The sequence below is a fragment of the Mchenga conophoros genome, linkage group LG5, assembly GCF_057382185.1.
Source record: "Mchenga conophoros isolate Kocher_MC1m ecotype Shallow Benthic linkage group LG5, M_conophoros_male_GT1.1, whole genome shotgun sequence".
Taxonomy (NCBI): domain Eukaryota; kingdom Metazoa; phylum Chordata; class Actinopteri; order Cichliformes; family Cichlidae; genus Mchenga; species Mchenga conophoros.
The window spans coordinates 23,238,281-23,258,294 of record NC_140530.1 but is presented as its reverse complement, the minus strand read 5'-3'; the positions used below and the strand labels follow the sequence as shown (position 1 = coordinate 23,258,294).

At 37.3% G+C, this 20,014-nt stretch overlaps 1 protein-coding gene across 1 annotated transcript; it reads right to left on the bottom strand.

The window, feature by feature from the left end:
• Positions 1-9,798: 9,798 nt before the first annotated feature.
• Positions 9,799-13,437, bottom strand: mrps16 (mitochondrial ribosomal protein S16). The gene is made up of 4 exons (XM_085274319.1): positions 13,272-13,437; positions 13,059-13,089; positions 10,808-11,074; positions 9,799-10,355 (listed from the first exon to the last, which is right to left on the bottom strand). Exons 2-4 carry the CDS (start codon positions 13,069-13,071, stop codon positions 10,222-10,224), a joined length of 414 nt encoding a protein of 137 aa, XP_085130445.1. The 5' UTR covers positions 13,072-13,089; positions 13,272-13,437; the 3' UTR covers positions 9,799-10,221.
• Positions 13,438-20,014: the final 6,577 nt, after the last annotated feature.

Here is a 20,014-nt window from a genome sequence, read left to right as displayed (position 1 = left end):
AAGGCGAACTGGAGGAAGTCTCTGAAGTTGTTGTGGAATGGTCCATGTTTGTAGTTAGAGTAATTTCATTGGTGGTGAACGGTGGGACAGACTCTGTAGACTGTGTTGTTCCTGTTTGGGCCGTTGTTGTAATAGAAGTTGTGGGTGATTCAGGGTGTGCTGATGTCATTGTCGCTGAAGTCTCAAGAGTTGTTTCTTTGTTCTCTGTTGTACTGGTGTCTGTTACAGCTGTTTGAGTACTTTGTTCTGGGGATGTTGGAGTAGAACTAGTGCTTTCTGAAGTGACTGTGGAAGGCGAACTGGAGGAAGTCTCTGAAGTTGTTGTGGAATGGTCCATGTTGGTAGTTAGAGTAATTTCATTGGTTGTGACTGGTGGGACAGACTCTGTAGACTGTGTTGTTCCTGTTTGGGCCATTGTTGTAATAGAAGTTGTTGGTGATTCAGGGTGTGCGGATGTCATTATCTCAGAAGTCTCAAGAGTTGTTGCTTTGTTCTCTGTTGTACTAGTGCCTGTTACAGCTGTTTGAGTACTTTGTTCTGGGGATGTTGGAGTAAAACTAGTGCTTTCTGAAGTGACTGTGGAAGGCGAACTGGAGGAAGTCTCTGAAGTTGTTGTGGAATGGTCCATGTTGGTAGTTAGAGTAATTTCATTGGTTGTGACTGGTGGGACAGACTCTGTAGACTGTGTTGTTCCTGTTTGGGCCATTGTTGTAATAGAAGTTGTTGGTGATTCAGGGTGTGCGGATGTCATTATCTCAGAAGTCTCAAGAGTTGTTGCTTTGTTCTCTGTTGTACTAGTGCCTGTTACAGCTGTTTGAGTACTTTGTTCTGGGGATGTTGGAGTAAAACTAGTGCTTTCTGAAGTGACTGTGGAAGGCGAACTGGAGGAAGTCTCTGAAGTTGTTGTGGAATGGTCCATGTTGGTAGTTAGAGTAATTTCATTGGTTGTGACTGGTGGGACAGACTCTGTAGACTGTGTTGTTCCTGTTTGGGCCATTGTTGTAATAGAAGTTGTTGGTGATTGAGGGTGTGCGGATGTCATTGTCGCAGAAGTCTCAAGAGTTGTGGCTTTGTTCTCTGTTGTACTAGTGCCTGTTACAGCTGTTTGAGTACTTTGTTCTGAGTGTGTTGGAGTAAAACTAGTGCTTTCTGAAGTGACTGTGGAAGGTGAACTGGAGGAAGTCTCTGAAGTTGTTGTGGAATGGTCCATGTTGGTAGTCAGAGTAATTTCATTGTTGGTGACTGGTGGGACAGACTCTGTAGACTGTGTTGTTCCTGTTTGGGTCATTGTTGTAATAGAAGTTGTTGGTGATTCAGGGTGTGCTGATGTCATTGTCTCAGAAGTCTCAAGAGTTGTTGCTTTGTTCTCTGTTGTACTAGTGCCTGTTACAGCTGTTTGAGTACTTTGTTCTGAGTGTGTTGGAGTAAAACTAGTGCTTTCTGAAGTGACTGTGGAAGGCGAACTGGAGGAAGTCTCTGAAGTTGTTGTGGAATGGTCCATGTTGGTAGTTAGAGTAATTTCATTGGTGGTGACTGGTGGGACAGACTCTGTAGACTGTGTTGTTCCTGTTTGGGTCATTGTTGTAATAGAAGTTGTTGGTGATTCAGGGTGTGCGGATGTCATTGTCTCAGAAGTCTCAAGAGTTGTTGCTTTGTTCTCTGTTGTACTAGTGCCTGTTACAGCTGTTTGAGTACTTTGTTCTGGGGATGTTGGAGTAAAACTAGTGCTTTCTGAAGTGACTGTGGAAGGCGAACTGGAGGAAGTCTCTGAAGTTGTTGTGGAATGGTCCATGTTTGTAGTTAGAGTAATTTCATTGGTGGTGACTGGTGTGACAGACTCTGTAGACTGTGTTGTTCCTGTTTGGGTCATTGTTGTAATAGAAGTTGTTGGTGATTCAGGGTGTGCTGATGTCATTGTCTCAGAAGTCTCAAGAGTTGTTGCTTTGTTCTCTGTTGTACTAGTGCCTGTTACAGCTGTTTGAGTACTTTGTTCTGAGTGTGTTGGAGTAAAACTAGTGCTTTCTGAAGTGACTGTGGAAGGCGAACTGGAGGAAGTCTCTGAAGTTGTTGTGGAATGGTCCATGTTGGTAGTTAGAGTAATTTCATTAGTTGTGAATGGTGGGACAGACTCTGTAGACTGTGTTGTTCCTGTTTGGGCCATTGCTGTAATAGAAGTAGTTGGTGATTCAGGGTGTGAGGATGTCATTGTCGCAGAAGTCTCAAGAGTTGTTTCTTTGTTCTCTGTTGTACTGGTGTCTGTTACAGCTGTTTGAGTACTTTGTTCTGGGGATGTTGGAGTAAAACTAGTGCTTTCTGAAGTGACTGTGGAAGGCGAACTGGAGGAAGTCTCTGAAGTTGTTGTGGAATGGTCCATGTTGGTAGCTAGAGTGATCTCATTGGTGGTGACTAGTGGGACAGACACTGTAGACTGTGTTGTTCCTGTTTGGGCCATTGTTGTAATAGAAGTTGTTGGTGATTCAGGGTGTGCGGATGTCATTGTCTCAGAAGTCTGAAGAGTTGTGGCTTTGTTCTCTGTTGTACTAGTGCCTGTTACAGCTGTTTGAGTACTTTGTTCTGGGGATGTTGGAGTAAAACTAGTGCTTTCTGAAGTGACTATTGAAGGCGAACTGGAGGAAGTCTCTGAAGTTGTTGTGGAGTGGTCCATGTTGGTAGCTAGAGTGATCTCATTGGTGGTGACTAGTGGGACAGACACTGTAGACTGTGTTGTTCCTGTTTGTGCCATTGTTGTAATAGATATTGTTGGTGATTGAGGGTTTGCAGTTGTAATTGTCTCAGAAGTCTCAAGAGTTGTTGCTTTGTTCTCTGTTGTACCAGTGCCTGCTACAGCTGTTTGAGTACTTTGTTCTGGGGATGTTGGAGTAAAACTAGTGCTTTCTGAAGTGACTGTGGAAGGCGAACTGGAGGAAGTCTCTGAAGTTGTTGTGGAATGGTCCATGTTGGTAGTTAAAGTAATTTCATTGGTGGTGACTGGTGGGACAGACTCTGTAGACTGTGTTGTTCCTGTTTGGGTCATTGTTGTAATAGAAGTTGTTGGTGATTCAGGGTGTGCTGATGTCATTGTCTCAGAAGTCTCAAGAGTTGTTGCTTTGTTCTCTGTTGTACTAGTGCCTGTTACAGCTGTTTGAGTACTTTGTTCTGGGGATGTTGGAGTAAAACTAGTGCTTTCTGAAGTGACTGTGGAAGGTGAACTGGAGGAAGTCTCTGAAGTTGTTGTGGAATGGTCCATGTTGGTAGTTAGAGTAATTTCATTGGTGGTGACTGGTGGGACAGACTCTGTAGACTGTGTTGTCCCTGTTTGGGCCATTGTTGTAATAGAAGTTGTTGATGATTCAGGGTGTGCGGATCCGATTGTCGCAGAAGTCTCAAGAGGTGTTGCTTTGTTCTCTGTTGTACTAGTGCCTGTTACAGCTGTTTGAGTACTTTGTTCAGGGGATGTTTGAGCAAAACTAGCGGTTTCCAATGTGAATCTTACTGAAGAGAGTGAGCTTGATTTTTGTTGATTCACATTTATGCTATTAAGTTGAATTTCTGAAACAATGCTTTTATTCCTTGCAAACTTAATATTTAAGAGACTCTTCCCCTTATAGTTGTCCAGAATTTGTGGATGTGGCAATGTTTTGTTTTCTTGATCTTCTTTATTTTGATATCCTGTTGAAGGAGACAGTGTTTAAAAAACTATTTGTCAATGCACTTTAAAACCAATACCATCACATTTGGAAATTCATGTCAAGATTTATGACAACTGAGACAGCCATTGTTCAAACTGTGAGAAAGTTGTCCTTTGATTGTTTACTTGACAATTTAATCCTCTGCCCAACAATGTAGCCATAAAGTTCAAATTCGAGTTAGTTCTGATGGTAGAATCACATCAGACATATCAACTGTTTTCTTTACCATTGGTTTCTGAATGTGTGAATTTGAAACAACTTCTGAAGCACTTTTCAGATTCTGAGGTTAAAAATGTGATTCTTGAACACATACCATTTAGAATTCTAAAGAATATAGATATTGTTTTTTCATACATGTGAACCCTGCAATAGACTATAACCTATCCTGCTTCTTGTCCTATGACCACTGAAATTGCTTCCCCCATTGCAATCTTTCATTTTGTTAAGTGGATGGATAAGGTCATTCCACCATTAGACAATTTTTAAATAGGGGCAAATTCATGGCTACACTCAATTATATGTAACCTCACAGCAGAGGTGGGACCAAGTCATTGTTTTGCAAGTCTCAAGTAAGTCTCAAGTCTTTATCCTCAAGTCTCAAGTCAAGTCTCAAGTAATGTCAGGCAAGTCAGAGTCGAGTCTCAAGTCACTGGTGTAAAAGTCCGAGTCAAGTCACAAGTCTGAAATTTTGAATTTCAAGTCCTTTCGAGTCTTTAAAAAAAAAAAAGAAAAAAGTATGTTGCAGTTATGCTAAATGTAAATATTAGACCATGTAATTTTTAAATCTGTGTTTTTCTCAACACATGACAAAATAGTGAACTTAGAAAATATACACAAATTGTGAAATTGCACCTCTTTAAAATGCAGCTCAATTAAACCTAGCTCCAAGAATAATTTTCACCGACAGTTCTGAGATAAGCTGCATGTTATTCTTGGATGCGGTTGTAGGACCGGTGTTGTGCCAAAAAGTGATTGTCTGCCAAAAACTGATTTCCGGTATTTGCCAAAAAGCGATTGCTCATATTTAAAGTGCTATAAGTAACTTGTTGGGCTATAATATGTTAAACATATGTCAAATGCATCCCTTATGGATGACATAAAGTCATCTTGAGCCACAAACAACATTCGTGTAGCAAGATACAAGCCGCAATCAGTTTTTGGCAGCGACTTTTATATAACCTTTATTTATGCAGTAAAAAAAATCTCATTAACATTAAAAATGTATTTTGTAAGAGTAAGTTGCCCAACAGGACAGCAGAAATGGCAGCAAATATTACAATAGTTCTGTAAAAATATTTTAAGTGGGGATAAAGGACCGGATTGGTTATAATGTAAGTACAAGTTGTAAAGATACTTAAAAAACAGATAATTTTTTAATTCTTTATGTAACCCCTTTGTATCCCCTGTTCACCGAAGTCTATTTACGAACATACGTAAAGATATTACACATAAAAAATACACAGAAACACTGGAAATCAGTTTTTGGCAGACAATCACTTTTTGGCACAACACCGGCTTTAAAATCGCATGACAAAAATATCATATACATTAAAAAAACTGCATCACCAACGTAGCCTGGACAACATTTGCTAGTTAGATGAAGTCAGCTATCTCATCGTAGCATATTTATATGCATATTTATAATTATACGGTTCTTGTGAGTGCATACACTCGTGAAGTTTAGTAACTTCCGGTCACTGCAACAAGCCCAGGTACAGTTTACCGACGGATGGGTACAGGACCTTGAAATGCACCGTGTAGAACGAAAGACCATCGTACGTATCATAAGTTTACCAGTCTCACAAATAGTCTTCATAAATACACATTCGTTATCCGTTTATTAATATAACCTTTGAGCTTAACGGTAATTAATTAGTAGTGGAAATAATTTCTGGTACGCCTTACAGAAATGTAGCAGTGACAATAATATTGTATGCTGTAATCGCACTGGACAATTAGTGATACAAAACAACTGTTTTATTCTGTGAATAAAAGTATATGTTTTTGTCAATGTACCATAATAACAGAAGCGAAACGCAATATTGTGTCAGGACAATTCACTATTTATGCACAATAAATAAAGGAGCATAGCGCGACAATTTCTGTTCAGCGCCAGACTTGCTTGTAACCTATATCACCAATTATGTTATGAAAATGACGCATTAACTACAACAGCAGACTGACCTTCGTGTAAATGCTTGGAGCAGACTAACCTGTGAGCTGGAGTGTTCTGGGACGTTATATTTGATCTTTGAATGGCTGCAATCCAGGCCATCCGTCGCCTGTTTGTTACTTCGGAAACATGGCTCGAACAATTTCTCTTCAACGACGTAATCCGATAACAACCGATCTCTTTACCCGTCGGCTTCCCGTGGCTGTCATGCGACCGGCTATTGCAGTTAATAATACAACAGCTTCTTGACATTTTTGTGTTTCTTTTTATCGCTGTGTGACTGATTTCAATTGAAAGCCTGCGTGCGCTAGTACCGCTTGCCACGAGTTCCCAGAATCCTTTGCGGTTCTACCCGTGAATGACGTCACATTTTCAATCTCTATATAATATGCATGTTAAATTTTATATTTGGGGTAAAATATCAAGTCTTTTCAAGTAAACCGGTTCAAGTCCAATTCAAGTCCCAAGTCATTGGTGTAAAAGTCCAAGTCAAGTCACAAGTCTTAGAACATTTTTTCAAGTCAAGTCTAAAGTCATAAAATTAATGACTCGAGTCTGACTCGAGTCCAAGTCATGTGACTCGAGTCCACACCTCTGCCTCACAGTAGTTGCCCATCAACTGATCATCAGCTAGCAATGCAGCAACATAAAAAATAAAGTAAACCTACTACAGAAGAGACGCAAACAGTGGAAAACCGCTGTTTACAATGGCTGAGTCAGCCGTAATGTAGAACGACTTAAGGCCATTCACGCAAAACAGTGCAAAGCAGGTAAAGCATTATATTAAGAATTATGTGTACAGAAATACACTCCAACGTTCTGCAGGTCTATTAATAAGTAGCTTGAAATTTTCTTGAAGGAAGTTCAACCATTTGGTGAATTCCATGATTTAATTTGTTTTTTCCATCATGATTACAACTGTTTATTGTGGTACAAATGAATAACTATTCTTCCAACACTGATTTGTGCAGAAATTACTTATCTCTGGTACATAATGTCCATAAAATGCTTATATTCTTATCAGACATTTTCTTCAGTATTTAACTGAATATGCCAATCACTCTCTGGTCTGTTTCACTTGCTACTTTTTCTTTATTATATGAAATTTAAGTTTAACCCATGAAACCATACATTCCAGTCTGATTGATTTACAGTTATGCATCTGTAAATCTGCAAGTGTGGCACAGATTTTTTTGAATAATAGCTTCATCAGATGTATTTAATAAAATATTCATTCAAATGACTTGAAATTAAAAGAAAAACACAAAAAACACAGAAATTATATTTTGGCTGTATTTCTTTCTTTAAAAATAAGAAATCCATTTATCTCATATTAGCTTTAACCGCTGTGAAAGGAGTAAAATATATGCTCACACCAAGAAGCAGTCATTCTATTTGCTGGTGTTTTAAATTATATTTACAGTTATTCCCAAAGAACTACCACTACTAAAATTAATTGTCACAACATTTCAGTGGCAAAGATGTATTTCCCATGAGCATGCCTAACAAGTATATATATATATATATATATATATATATATATATATATAGATAGATAGATAGATAGATAGATAGATAGATAGATAGATAGATAGATAGATAGATAGATAGATAGATAGATAGATCTTTTTAAAAAAAAACCTCACACTTACCTTTGTTTTGTGCAAAAAACACACATAATGCAATGAGCACTATGACCACCAAAATAAGTACTATAAGAAAGGTGAAATCCCTCCTCCGGCCATAGAATTGCAGCTGAGTCCACCTTGTCATTTTCCTGTGCATTCAGATGATAATTCCAAACATGAAAATATGAGATATTTCAAGCTCTATAATGTCTTTTACTCCATAAATACATGTAGGCAGACTGTTGTTACATGCTGTGTAATTTTCAGACTGGCAGTATACTGCTTACAATATCCTGTCTAAATTGTCTGTTATTTTATAGCTATGCTCCTGTCAGCACTTGCAAGCCCTATAAACACTTACCTGTTAGTATCGGATCCACTGTATGTCTCATCAGTGATCAACTGGTCAGCTTAGGCGGTTACTGATTGTCCCCTCCCTAAGCAAACTTTTTTATGTACTGTGGTATGGCATTGCAATCATTTATGAAGTTCCTTGGAACTCACACCCTGTATATGATACTTTCGAAAGTCCAGAAAACTGACTCAAGTGAGATCAACAAGGTGTAGGTGGGTGAGGCTGGGTTTGGATAGATGTGATTTTCTTTTCTTTCTTTCTTTTTAAACCAGTATTGGATGTAGCCAATGCTACACTGCTAACCACTGTTTAGTGTCACCAATTATACACTTATTGTTTTCAAATGAATGTTCCTATGTACTGTCAAAGGACAGAAAAATATTTAACAAGATAAATTCTTTTAAATTTGCTTTAAAAACCCACTTGTTTCAAGTTATGTGTTATTTACGTAACACTATATCAGTGCATATACTGTATGTGTTCACATTTATTTAGCACCTTTATAGACTCACCGATCACTAAAAGCTTTAGACGTCTGTATGTTTAGTGTCTTCTAGAATAGCAAGTTTATATTCCCGCTGTTTATCCATCATGTGACTTTTTTTTAACTTTCTTAAGGATTTTACAGGAAATCAACTAATGGTACTTACATCATGTAAATTTAAGTTATGAAGTGATTATTAAGAGAAATGCACTGTTGTATTAGAACAGCTATTAAAATTAGCGTTTTTTTAATGCATTTGGCAACTAGTCTTTTATATTCCTTGTTTTTAACAGTTACTTTAATTCTCTTTTGACACTCAACACATGATGGTGAGCATGACTAACTCTTTACTCTTTAGAAATGTTATAAATGAGACTTATAGATAAGATGTTTAAATGACGGAATAAAGCCTTTTTAAAAATAGGAAGGTAAACATGATCCCACATGATTAAAAATGGATCTCAATAGCAGCAAGAATAAAAAAGCTGCGATGAGATTAAACACAATAGTTTCTGAGTTTAACGTCATAAGACATTTAGTCCACACCTCTGTTTGCTTTTAGAAAATAATTTCTGAAACACTACTCAACAAGAAATATTTTTGTTTGATATGTCATGGAAGACTGCACTTTTTGTTTCAACTGTTTTAATTAAGAACAATAATTCAAAGTTACACGGGTTGCCCTGCGGCTCAACCAAGTCACTTTTATTCCACAGTCCTGAAGGAAGTCAAGCAATATCAAAAGCCGCAATACTTCAGTTGTGGAATTGTTTATGCTGTATTTTCAAATGGTCACCTGGGCGTTGTCAAGTGGGTACTAACTCACATCAGTATTCTTATCACTGCCTGACTGACGCATGCCATAGTGGTGCAGTATTGACCAATCCAAGATAAAAAAAAAAACATTAAAGTCTTAGCATGCGACACACAGAATAAGCAGTTGTTTTAAAAAAAAAAAAAGTCACTGCTTATTATGAACTTTGGTCCGGTTACATCATTAATGGCGGTCCTTTGGTTTTTTTTAAAAACAAAGAATAGTGACTATATCTACAAATTGGAGTGTTTATGTCGCAAAAGATGATGAACGTGAGCTTTGCTGTGCTCTGCAAGTAATAATACAAGTCAGTGTTGCACGTATAAATCCATTGATATCTGAATTCGATCTGTAAATATTGAATGAGAAACTGTTGCTATGCTGTTTAATTTAAAACAGAAAAAGGACTGCTGCAAAGTGGTTCCAAAAACAGAGCCTGGCTTTACGTGACATGTGTCCCAAGCCATAAAGTGTCATGACACAGTCAGCAAACACAGGGGTGGAGAATTATCAATTAAACTCCGGCAGCAATCATACTAACAAACGCACCCTTTTTTTTTTTTTTTTTTATTACTTTCTATTTGATACAACTGATTGTGTGCAGATTCAAATACACAAAGGATGAGAAAAGAAGAATGAACACTGACCAAAGAAGGATGGAATGATTTCAATATTTATGAATCCATTTCAAAGTAAACAAAACAAACTGATATTCATTAAAAATGCTTTGTTAGCGTGAATAAGCAATAAAGGCCTTCGTTAAGACACAGGATAATAAATACAATCTGCAACTAAACCCCAAACAGACGCAGTTATATTGAAATACTTTAATTAGGTCTCATAAAACACCATATGCAAACTGCTGCTGTCTAAAATTATATAACTGTATTAAAGAAAAAGATGCAATTTTATGAAGCATCTGATCAAAAATTAATCACATGAAGAAGCTACTGACAGAGCCAAAACTACAATATGACATATTTTGAGTTTTCATGAACAGTTCACACAGCAAGTCAAATTAGTGAGTTATTTTTCAAAATAATTGTGGCAACTGGATGGTCACGCAAAGTCCACAGCTTTAACTCTCAACATCAGCCTGCTTCTGTCCCTCTTTTGGAGATTCCTCTGTTTCTGTTTCTGTCTCCATTTGGGCTCCTCGGCGCTCTGCCTCTGTTATTGTCATGGGGTGAAGAGGGAAAAATCCGGCCAACCCTACAAAAGATAGGTGAAGACGACAACATTCACAATAAGTATTTCAAACAATACAGAGGAGACAGGTAAATATCCTAACATCTTCTTTAACTTAAGGATAATGACTAAAAAAAGGATAATAAAAAAGAGATAGTATTATCTAAATACTGACAATTTTCACTTTGTGTTTTCAGTAGGAATTTACAATCTATTGATGCTAATGTCATCTGAGGGCACAGCAAACACATCACAGTGCAAAAGTCGTAATTTAGAGTGTGTGCAAAGCAATTAAAGATTACAAAACCTGGTGAAGAAAAAGTAATAAAATGCTAAATAAATATTGTCTAATAGGTGTAGATGCCTACAAAAAAAAAAAAAAATCAGGCGTAAACCAGTTCTCAGGAACAGAATGACAATAAAATTTCCCAATGATGAAGACTTCAAAAGAACACGTTTATGCAGCAAATACACACCCAGGAGTTTGGCAACCGGCTTTGTAGGGTGTGCTCCACATCCAATCCAATACTTGATTCGGTCGAAATTGAAACTGACAAGTTTCTCGTTGTAGATGTTCGGAAGCGGGTCGTAGGAACCCAGCTGCTCAATATATTTACCATCTCTTGCCCTTTTGTTGTAAGCTGCCACAATGCGATAAAATGGTCTGTTAGCCTGTTTGTGGCCCGCAAGAGCGAATCGAATCACAACGTGACCTCCGTGGTACTTCTTTAGTAGGAGTGATGCTAAAGAAGAAAATAAGCATCAAAAGCATTGTCAAAGACAGGAAAACATGACTTTCTTTAATTGTTACATACCCATATATGTAAGTATATGTTATACTATTATAGGCATTCAACTACCAAATACAGAAACACATTAAAATCTTACTTAGCACCCACTGTTGTCAACATCTTTGCTGCTTTAAACAAAATTACTTTCTTAAACAATATGAAGCAATGGGAAGACCAAATTTGAAAAGTTCTCTTGCATTTTATTTTTGTTATGTATTCAGGTTTTGTTGAATCCGTTGCTTTTCCCCTTTTTCGTGAAACAATCCCTGCTTCTGCCCTGCACATAAACTCTACTTATATTAAATGTTCTAACTAAGATTAACCTGTTTTAGAGGCAAATATAGCCCAGTATTGCTTCTCATGTGAAAGGATTTAGTTCTTTATGCATTTTACATAAATTTTAATCATTCTAATTGTTTCTAATAATTTCTAATTGTTTGAAGGAAAAAGAAGAAGAATTGAACAGTAAACCATGATTTTTGTTTCTTAGCATAATTCATATTAATAACCTTTGCATGACTTTACTTGCATTTAATCAACCCCACTAAGTGCATGTCTTTGGACTGTGGGAGGAAGTCGGCATACCCAGAGAGAACCCACTCAAACACGTGGACACAGAAACTTAGGATATTCTTGCTGTGAGACAACAGTGCTAACCACCATGACAGCATGCTGCCAACTAAAAAGTGTAATGTTCTCATATACACTGACAATAAGCGTGATATTTACAAAAAAAAAAAAAAAAAAGACACATACTGGTATGCTGTCAAAATAATTTTGAACTTAAGCAATTGTGTTACACTAATTGCACTACTCAGTTTTGCAGTTGTAGTTTGTATAGTTTTCTAAGACTTTGTGTAACTTTTCTTTCGTTACTTTTTATCTTTTTTGCAGCTGATAAAAGTGTAATCTATGACGCAAATTGCGCAAATTTACCAAACAATGAACTCATTGTCATGCTCAAGAAACTAGTTTGAGAGGATCTGAGCTTTGCCCCAAAGTGAGTCTGAGCAATCAGAAGATGGGTACACTGTGGTCTTAAAGGGATGGACACGATCAACAACAATGTTCAGGTACACTGGCATTTAAATTATGCTCAATTAGTACAAAGGGGCCTGAAAATGAGCTGAGAAAATGTCTCCCATACAATTCCACCATCACCAACAGCCATTGGTACAAGGCAGGATGGATCCATGTTTGCATGTTGTTTACAACAAATTCTGAGCCCAGATCTTCTATTTTCCAATTTTGGTGAGTCCATGTGAAGTGTAGCTTCAGATTCCTGTTCTTAGCTAAGAGTAAATGGGAATCAGTGTGATCTGCTGCTGCTCTGGCCCATCTGCTTCAAGGTTCAACGTGTTTTACATTACACACGTTCTCCTACATGTTCTCCCCCCCAAAATATTCAGACCAGCCCATCTGGCACCAACACCTATGCCACATTCTTCCACATTCTGATGCTCGGTTTGAACAGGTCTACCCATATGGAAAATAAACAGTAAAAACTTATAAAAGACTCGCATAAGATAGGGCCTGCTTCATATAGTGAATCATATAAGGCTTATATGATTTACTCATGAAAGTGGCCACTTTCTCATTACTTTCATATATTGTTTTAGTACATATTCAAAACATACAAGTTTCATTTATATAATTTTTCAAGGGATCTTATGTGTGTTTTCACTCTTGTATGCTTTTCATACAAGTTTCACACAAGACAGATACAAACTTTATAAGATTTATATATATCTTTTCCATATGGGTAAATGCCCACATGGATAGAGTTTCTGCCATGTGATTGGCACATAAGAGATTTGCATTAATAAGCCGTATACCTAAAAAGAAAAAAAAAAGGTATGATGGTGAGAATTATAGGGTCGAGTTCATACTGACCACAACAATTGGGGGGGAAGCCTGTTAAGACTTGGATACTCACATAAATGTACCATGGTGTCTGCGGAAATATCCTGCAATAGGCAAAGAGTCACATTTAAAACAAAGTGTAAATAGCTATATTTTATAAATAACACATGACTGTTAATAATCCTGAAAAATATAATTAAACCACATCCGAAGAAAACCTGACTTTGCACAGGCTCTCCCGTTTTAAGAGCGATGGGTTTGAAAAATAAAAATAAGCAAAACTTACCTCAGAGGACGCGTGTAGGACGTAAAGACAAATCTTTTCAGATGCCGCCGCTTTTTAACTCCTTGCACAGATGATGTATTAAACAATAAGAAGCGTATGTTTTCCCCCGGAGAGACAGTGTGACTTTCCTTTAGGGCGCCGCCATGTTTTAAAAGGAAGTTACGTACGGCGGCGTAATTTCATCCCCGGGACGCTAGATGGCGGAGTGGCATTGCTGTCCACTGAACCACCGTCTACAGAAGGCCCGCACCAGCTATTAATCTGTGCAAGAAAACTAAAGTTAGTAGGGGAGTTCATGTATCAAACTGCAGTATTTCCTGAGTCATTCTGGAGAAAAGACAGCCTGTGAAGTGCCTCTAGAACGGCAATGTAAGTAATTACACATCCACGAATGTTTATAATGCAGGTCATTTAGGACCGAGGCACTTCAGGGAGAGGCAGAAGTCGTAATAATCCTTATGACAGTAAAAGTAGACATCAGACATAAAACATCATACATACATACATCACATTGCTTATTCAAGCCAATATATATTTATTTTTTAACAATTATTTTCTAAACATTGTCCATTTTGCATCTTACAACTTTCAAACAGTACAATATTACTCTCACAGCCATCAGGATATTAAATACCACCTTGCTCGTTAATTGCAATAGATGGTAGTGTGTTCATTATTTTATGTATATTTTTTTTTACCCTTTTTATATGTCCTTTTTTCTCTTCCTTATAGTTATATTCATTTTTGTCTATATTTTTTTTTTCAATGCCGCAGCACTGGCACATAATTTCTACAATAAAGATATTATGATTCTGATTCTAAATTACAGGGACTACAAATGTAAAGTGTAATTCAATGGAACCAAAAAATGACCACAAAATTGTACTCAGGGAGAGTACTCAAATTCTCAGTGCTTTTGCTGATTTTATCAATAAATAAAACACAGATTTTAGAGCTTCGTGCTCTGTATTAATTATATTCATTCTATTCAGGGGATGAATAGGCCTACATCAACTGTGAATACACCTAAATGAATACCCAATTGAACCTGAATGAATATTGACAATACCAGCCATTTCATTTATGATTATGAGTTGGTAAATATTATCATCTATCACTCAAAGTAACACTCTCTGGGTGCAACATCATTGCGAGTCATGTAATTCTTCTCATCCTGCCTGTAATTTCCACTTAACACATCTTGCATGAGCAGCACTTTGAGTTTCAAATGAGTTTGGCAGAGTTCCTGAGAGTGATCATGAATTTGGTGGGGGGGGGGGGGGGGGGGGGGGTCATTGCTTTGCCTGACGTGTCCCAAGTTTTCTGGCTACTCATCGCCCAACTGCTCCCCCGCCACTGCTGGTCTCGGAACATGGTGATTTCACACTCCTGTTGTGTAAGCCTTGTTTTTCTGTGAGTGTGTGTGACACACATGTGAGGAGAGGTCACCAAAGACACACAAAAAGAGATGGGCCCTTGTTTGTAATTCTGCAAATGTCCAACTATTGCTGGATCACTCAGAGCCCGCAATCGGTTAAAAGAGATGTTACTCAAGAATATGTTTTTCATTTGCTTGTTTTTTTAATTGTTTATATGCCACATTTTGCTCTCAAAAAATCACTTGTACAAGAATGAATCAAAACTAGGAATCATTCATCCATGAAGCATTACATCTGTGTATGCTGCAAAATATTTTACAAGTAAATAAAGACAATGCTCTCCAGAGTTCCAAAAATGAAAAGCATTTAATGGTATACTGTGTTGAAAACGTATATAACTGACTTAATTTATAATTATCATAACCCCTAATTCTTTAATTTGACAGAATAACAAGATTTCAAGCATATTAGTTTAAAAAGATTTGAAAATTTTGTCATTTTGGTTTGTCACAGAAATAATTTCAACACTTAAAACCCTTTCTTGTCAACACACATCATTGGAATTTGGATCATTACTGAGTGACCATGTTTTTTTCCTTCTGTGTAAGAATCTGAATATGAATAGAGGCTTTACACAGTTAGGCAGCAAACAAAATGCATCTTACATGGTGAATCGGCAATGCATGATTATCTGAACGGTGACATTGATTCTAGTTGTGGCTCACTCTCTCGTGAGGACCCCATGCTCTTTGGGATACCAAGACGAGTTGTTCGTCCTCTAATCATCTGTGACAGTTCAGTTAGAGACGCTCAGATGACCAGATATTTTTCTAAGAAGAAAGCAAGAGGAGTCTGCTTTAAATGAAAGAGGCTGCTCCAGTTGTTTAAGCCATACATGTCTGGATTTAATTTGATTATGGGGAAGACCCTACTAGTGTACTCAAAACTTAGCTTTCACGTTGTGTCCTTTACAAAAGCGCCTGCCTTTAAGTGCAATATATAGGCAATATTTACATTAGAGTTGCAAAAAAAAAAGCATGCTTTCCTCTCTATGCAATATAACAGGATACATCTTTTGGCATAATTGTTTACATGACTAGAAAAATTTGAAAAATCAATCTTAATTTATAACCTCAGACTAGAATGTTTTTGACTATTTGAAACACTACAGTACTAGGTGATTTTTACATTTCAACTTTATTCACTAAATGTCTCACACTCAAAGACAAATTTCCAGTACCGGACCGGATAGACATTCACCCACCACTGAAATAGACACACTTGTTCAATTGCTTGTTAATGCAAATAGCCAATCACATGACAGAAAAACCTGCTGAAATTCAAATTGAGTTAGAAGAAAGGTGATTTAAGTGACTTTGAACATGATGGCATTTTTTAATGCCAGATGGGCTGGTCTGAGTATTCCATAAATTACTGATCTGCTGGGATTTTCCCACACAAACCATCTTTAGGGTTTACAGAGAATTGTCCTTAAAAAGAGAAATTATTCAGTGATGGCTGGTGAGTTTTCTTGAACATGACATTGAGTTTACTGCACTCAAATGGCCTCCACAGTCACCAGATCTCAATCTAATAGAGCACCTATGGGATGTGGCAGAATGGGAGATTCACATGATGGAGCAACTGTGTGATGTTATCATTTCAATATTAAGGTTGTTTGATTTAGTGATATGAAAAAGTCATATCATGACATCATTGCTATAGCAACACCTTGTTTTTACATTCTCTAGTGTACACAACAGTAAGATAAGCCTAGGCTTATATACCAGTGAGAATGTAAAATGAGTCAACTAAGTATCAGTAGTTGCATTCCATATGTGATATGGATGGTTAGGGTGTGTACTACTGAAGACAAATGGCTTTAGACTTCACTTTAAGGGACAAATATCAGAATTCCCATGTACATCTTTGCAAGCAAGTACTCCCAAAATCTGTTTAAGTATTCAACTGAATCCAGAACTGCTTAAAGGTAGACTTATTTGCTGAAAGACACTAAGACTACCTTCTGTTGCAATCAGGTCCCTCCTTGAAACTGTCAGATACAATCAATGACATGTTATACATCTTAGAAAGATGGCCGTCTTTTCTATATTTATAGTCAAAGCACTGCAGTGTTTTTTTCCCTGTATATTTTGTTAAACCTGAAAATGTGAAATTGAAAATGTGCATAAAAGGAGAAGAATAAATCTCAAATCAAATCACTTTTATTGTCACATCACCTGTGCAGGTACACTGGTACAGTACACGCGAGGGAAATTCTTGTGTGCGAGCTTCACAAGCAACAGAGGTGTGTAAATCTTGATTGATCTTGGGGTTCTTCAGTTTTACTCCCCTATTCAGTTAAATGTCATTTGGGTTTGCATAAGAAAATTCACAGAGCCAGTCCAGAACCGGTCATGAACCGCATGACAAGATAAGCCAGGAGAGATCTTTATGTTAGAATAAGAGGTGAAAAGACACTGCAGATGTCAATTTTTCATTTCTTGCCTGTTAAACAATGTTGAGAAGTAAAGTCAACAGCTGTAACGAACATTTTCATCATATTTTCTTCACATCCCTAACGTAAACAAATATTGCATGTTAATAGGAAGAAAAAATATTTTTAGAACAAAATATAGCTGGATAGACGTGTTTTAATCAGTAAGCATGACCTAATCTTACCGTCTAGGATACCTCATAGGTCCTTTATTTTCCTGACTTTGTGTCAGGTTTCTTTTTAAGACTACTAATGTGCTGGAGGGACATTCAAAGAAACTTAGTTCCCTCTTTGTTCTCTAGCTGGTGTTTGACATAGGTCGTAATTTAAAGTATGGAGTATTATCTTGAGGTGGAGGTATTTTGAAGGAGACAGATGCAGCAGCTTCTCGTGTTAAAGCAAATTAATAGTGTGCATGTTATGCTGACCCTAATGAGCATTAAAGCAAATGTGCATGTAACTTAAGTTAAGAATAATATTTTAAACTCGGCAGTTTTACGTTCATATTCATAAGATTCATCAGTGTGGTTAGTCAGAATAATGGACCTTTTGAATCACAAGCACCGTGTGACTTCTAGACTGTCAGCTCTTTGTGATTTCCTCTGCTTTTTTAAGCATCTGTGTCCTTCTTGAGCGGAGATAGATGCTGACCCTAATGAGCATTAAAGCAAATGTGCATGTAACTTAAGTTAAGAATAATATTTTAAACTCGGCAGTTTTACATTCATATTCATAAGATTCATCAGTGTGGTTAGTCAGAATAATGGACCTTTTGAATCACAAGCACCGTGTGACTTCTAGACTGTCAGCTCTTTGTGATTTCCTCTGCTTTTTTAAGCATCTGTGTCCTTCTTGAGTGGAGATAGATGCTATGGTTGCAGAGAGCACCTAATGGAAAGACATGATTTGGTCACACATGGGGGGTCAAGTGATCTCTTTTTTCTGGAAGGATCTTTCAGATGGTTGTGCTGAGACTAATTGTGATTGCATGCAAAAAGGACGCATTGCTTATATCTTCACTAACAAAGAGACCTTTTCATTTTCTGTTTCTTTTTTCTAATATTTGTTAACTGTCACAGCCACAGATTAAAGAAAAGATGTTCTGTGTTCTTTGAAATTGAGGGGAATGTGTTTGTCTGCCTAAGTCAATAAAGTGTTGAATGTTCCAAGTAAAGCACAACTTGTTTCTTGTGAAAAATAGGGTGTACCCCTAATTCTAGGGTTTATCGTTCATTAATGTTCTCACTAAATGTTTTCTAATACAATTACATTCGCTCCAAAATGATGCCCTGGCTTCCTTTTTATGCAAAGCAAAGAAGAGTGTAAAACATATTTTGACTTGGACTTTATTGCAATCATTTTGATTTGGCCCAACACAAGCCCAACATTTTAAAACTATTATGTAGATTAAGTTATGTAAATGTTAGAAATTGTACTAGCCAGAGCGTTTTGAGATTCTGGCTCTTTCCTGTTTTGGATGATTTTTTTTTAATTGTTATTTTAACATATGTTTTCACTGCATAACTTTCTTATGCTTTATGATGGGTTTCCATCTGACATCCATGCCATAAAATGCCATAGACTGCTGGCTTATTTGTGGTTTATAGGGTTTCTAAAGTAGAATGGGAGGCAGAGCTTTCAGCTATAAGGCCTCTCTTCTATGGAACCAGTTCCCAGTTTGAATTTGGGAGACAGACTCTCTTTACTTTTAAGATTAGGCTTAAATCTTTCCTTTTTGATAAAGCTTATAGTTTGGGCTGGATCAAGTGACCCTGAATCATCCCTTAGTTACACTCCAATAGGCCTAGGCTGCAGGGAACTTCCCATGATGTACTTTTTCTTCTGCAATCGTCTCTTTTTGCTCTCTGTGTTTAAACACCACTACTGTATTTAATCATTAGCAGTTATTAAACTCCAGCTCTCTGTCCTGCAGTTTGTTTTTTAGTTCTGGGTTCTGCCGGAGGTTTCTTCCTGTTAAAAGGGAGTTTTTCCTTCCTTTTTCAGTTTTAATGCTAAAGATGCTTCTCAGGGGAGAGGTGAAACATTTCCAAGAAACTTAAAGAAGTCCAATCGCTTTCTTTTCAAGATCCTGAAATTAAAGAGTTTATATGTGGAGAGTCAAGCACCTGATGGTGTAGTACTTGTCTGTAGGTGCTACGCAGAGCGTTGTAGACCCACCTGTGCATGTTGGATGTGTGTGTTGTCAAACACGGGCTATTCTGTTTGGTTTGCTGTTGCAGGCATTTTTGGTGCTTTTTGTCTGTCACTTTTATCTTAGTTTTTATTGCTACCTACTCTTTGTGGGGACCAACCAATCATCATTCCATCTACGTGTAATATCAGCAGTGTCAGCGCTTTGTGCTGGGTCACACAAGTGCATCTCTGTCATTGGTTGTTGTTCATTGCTCGTTTAGAATGAATTTACGCAATCCACTTCTCTGCATAGGCAAATAGCTAAGCAAACAGACACTAAGATTCGACCCTAAATCCCCAATCAAGCTCAGGAGACTGTTACAAGTTGGTCGCAGAAAACAAGAGGAAGGGGATGATAGCCAACAACTGGTTGTTTGCTGTTTTGTTCAGTTGTCTGTTACTATTGCAACAAGCTTGGTGGATGTGTCAGTGAGATTTGAAGTTTTTAGGAGAAAACTATATGAACATAAGTTGAAATATGATGTGTATTTTGTCAGACTGAGAGTTCTTGGTGCAGTTGTTCAGGTTGTGTTTCATTTATATTTACGTTTATGTAAATCTGCAACAAACCTGTGACAAGCCTGTGACACTATGAGTGCAGTGAGTTGTGTGTAGTCTATGTTCACATAGACGTACAGATGGAGAGAAAACTTTGGTTGGAAATTCAAGCTAAC

What these genes read in the sequence shown, in the direction of transcription:
- mrps16 (XM_085274319.1), bottom strand. An exon ending in GCCGGTTGCCAAACTCCTGG is followed by an intron (nt 10,356 to 10,807) that starts GTGTGTATTTGC and finishes TATCTTTTGTAG; the next exon opens with GGTTGGCCGGATTTTTCCCT.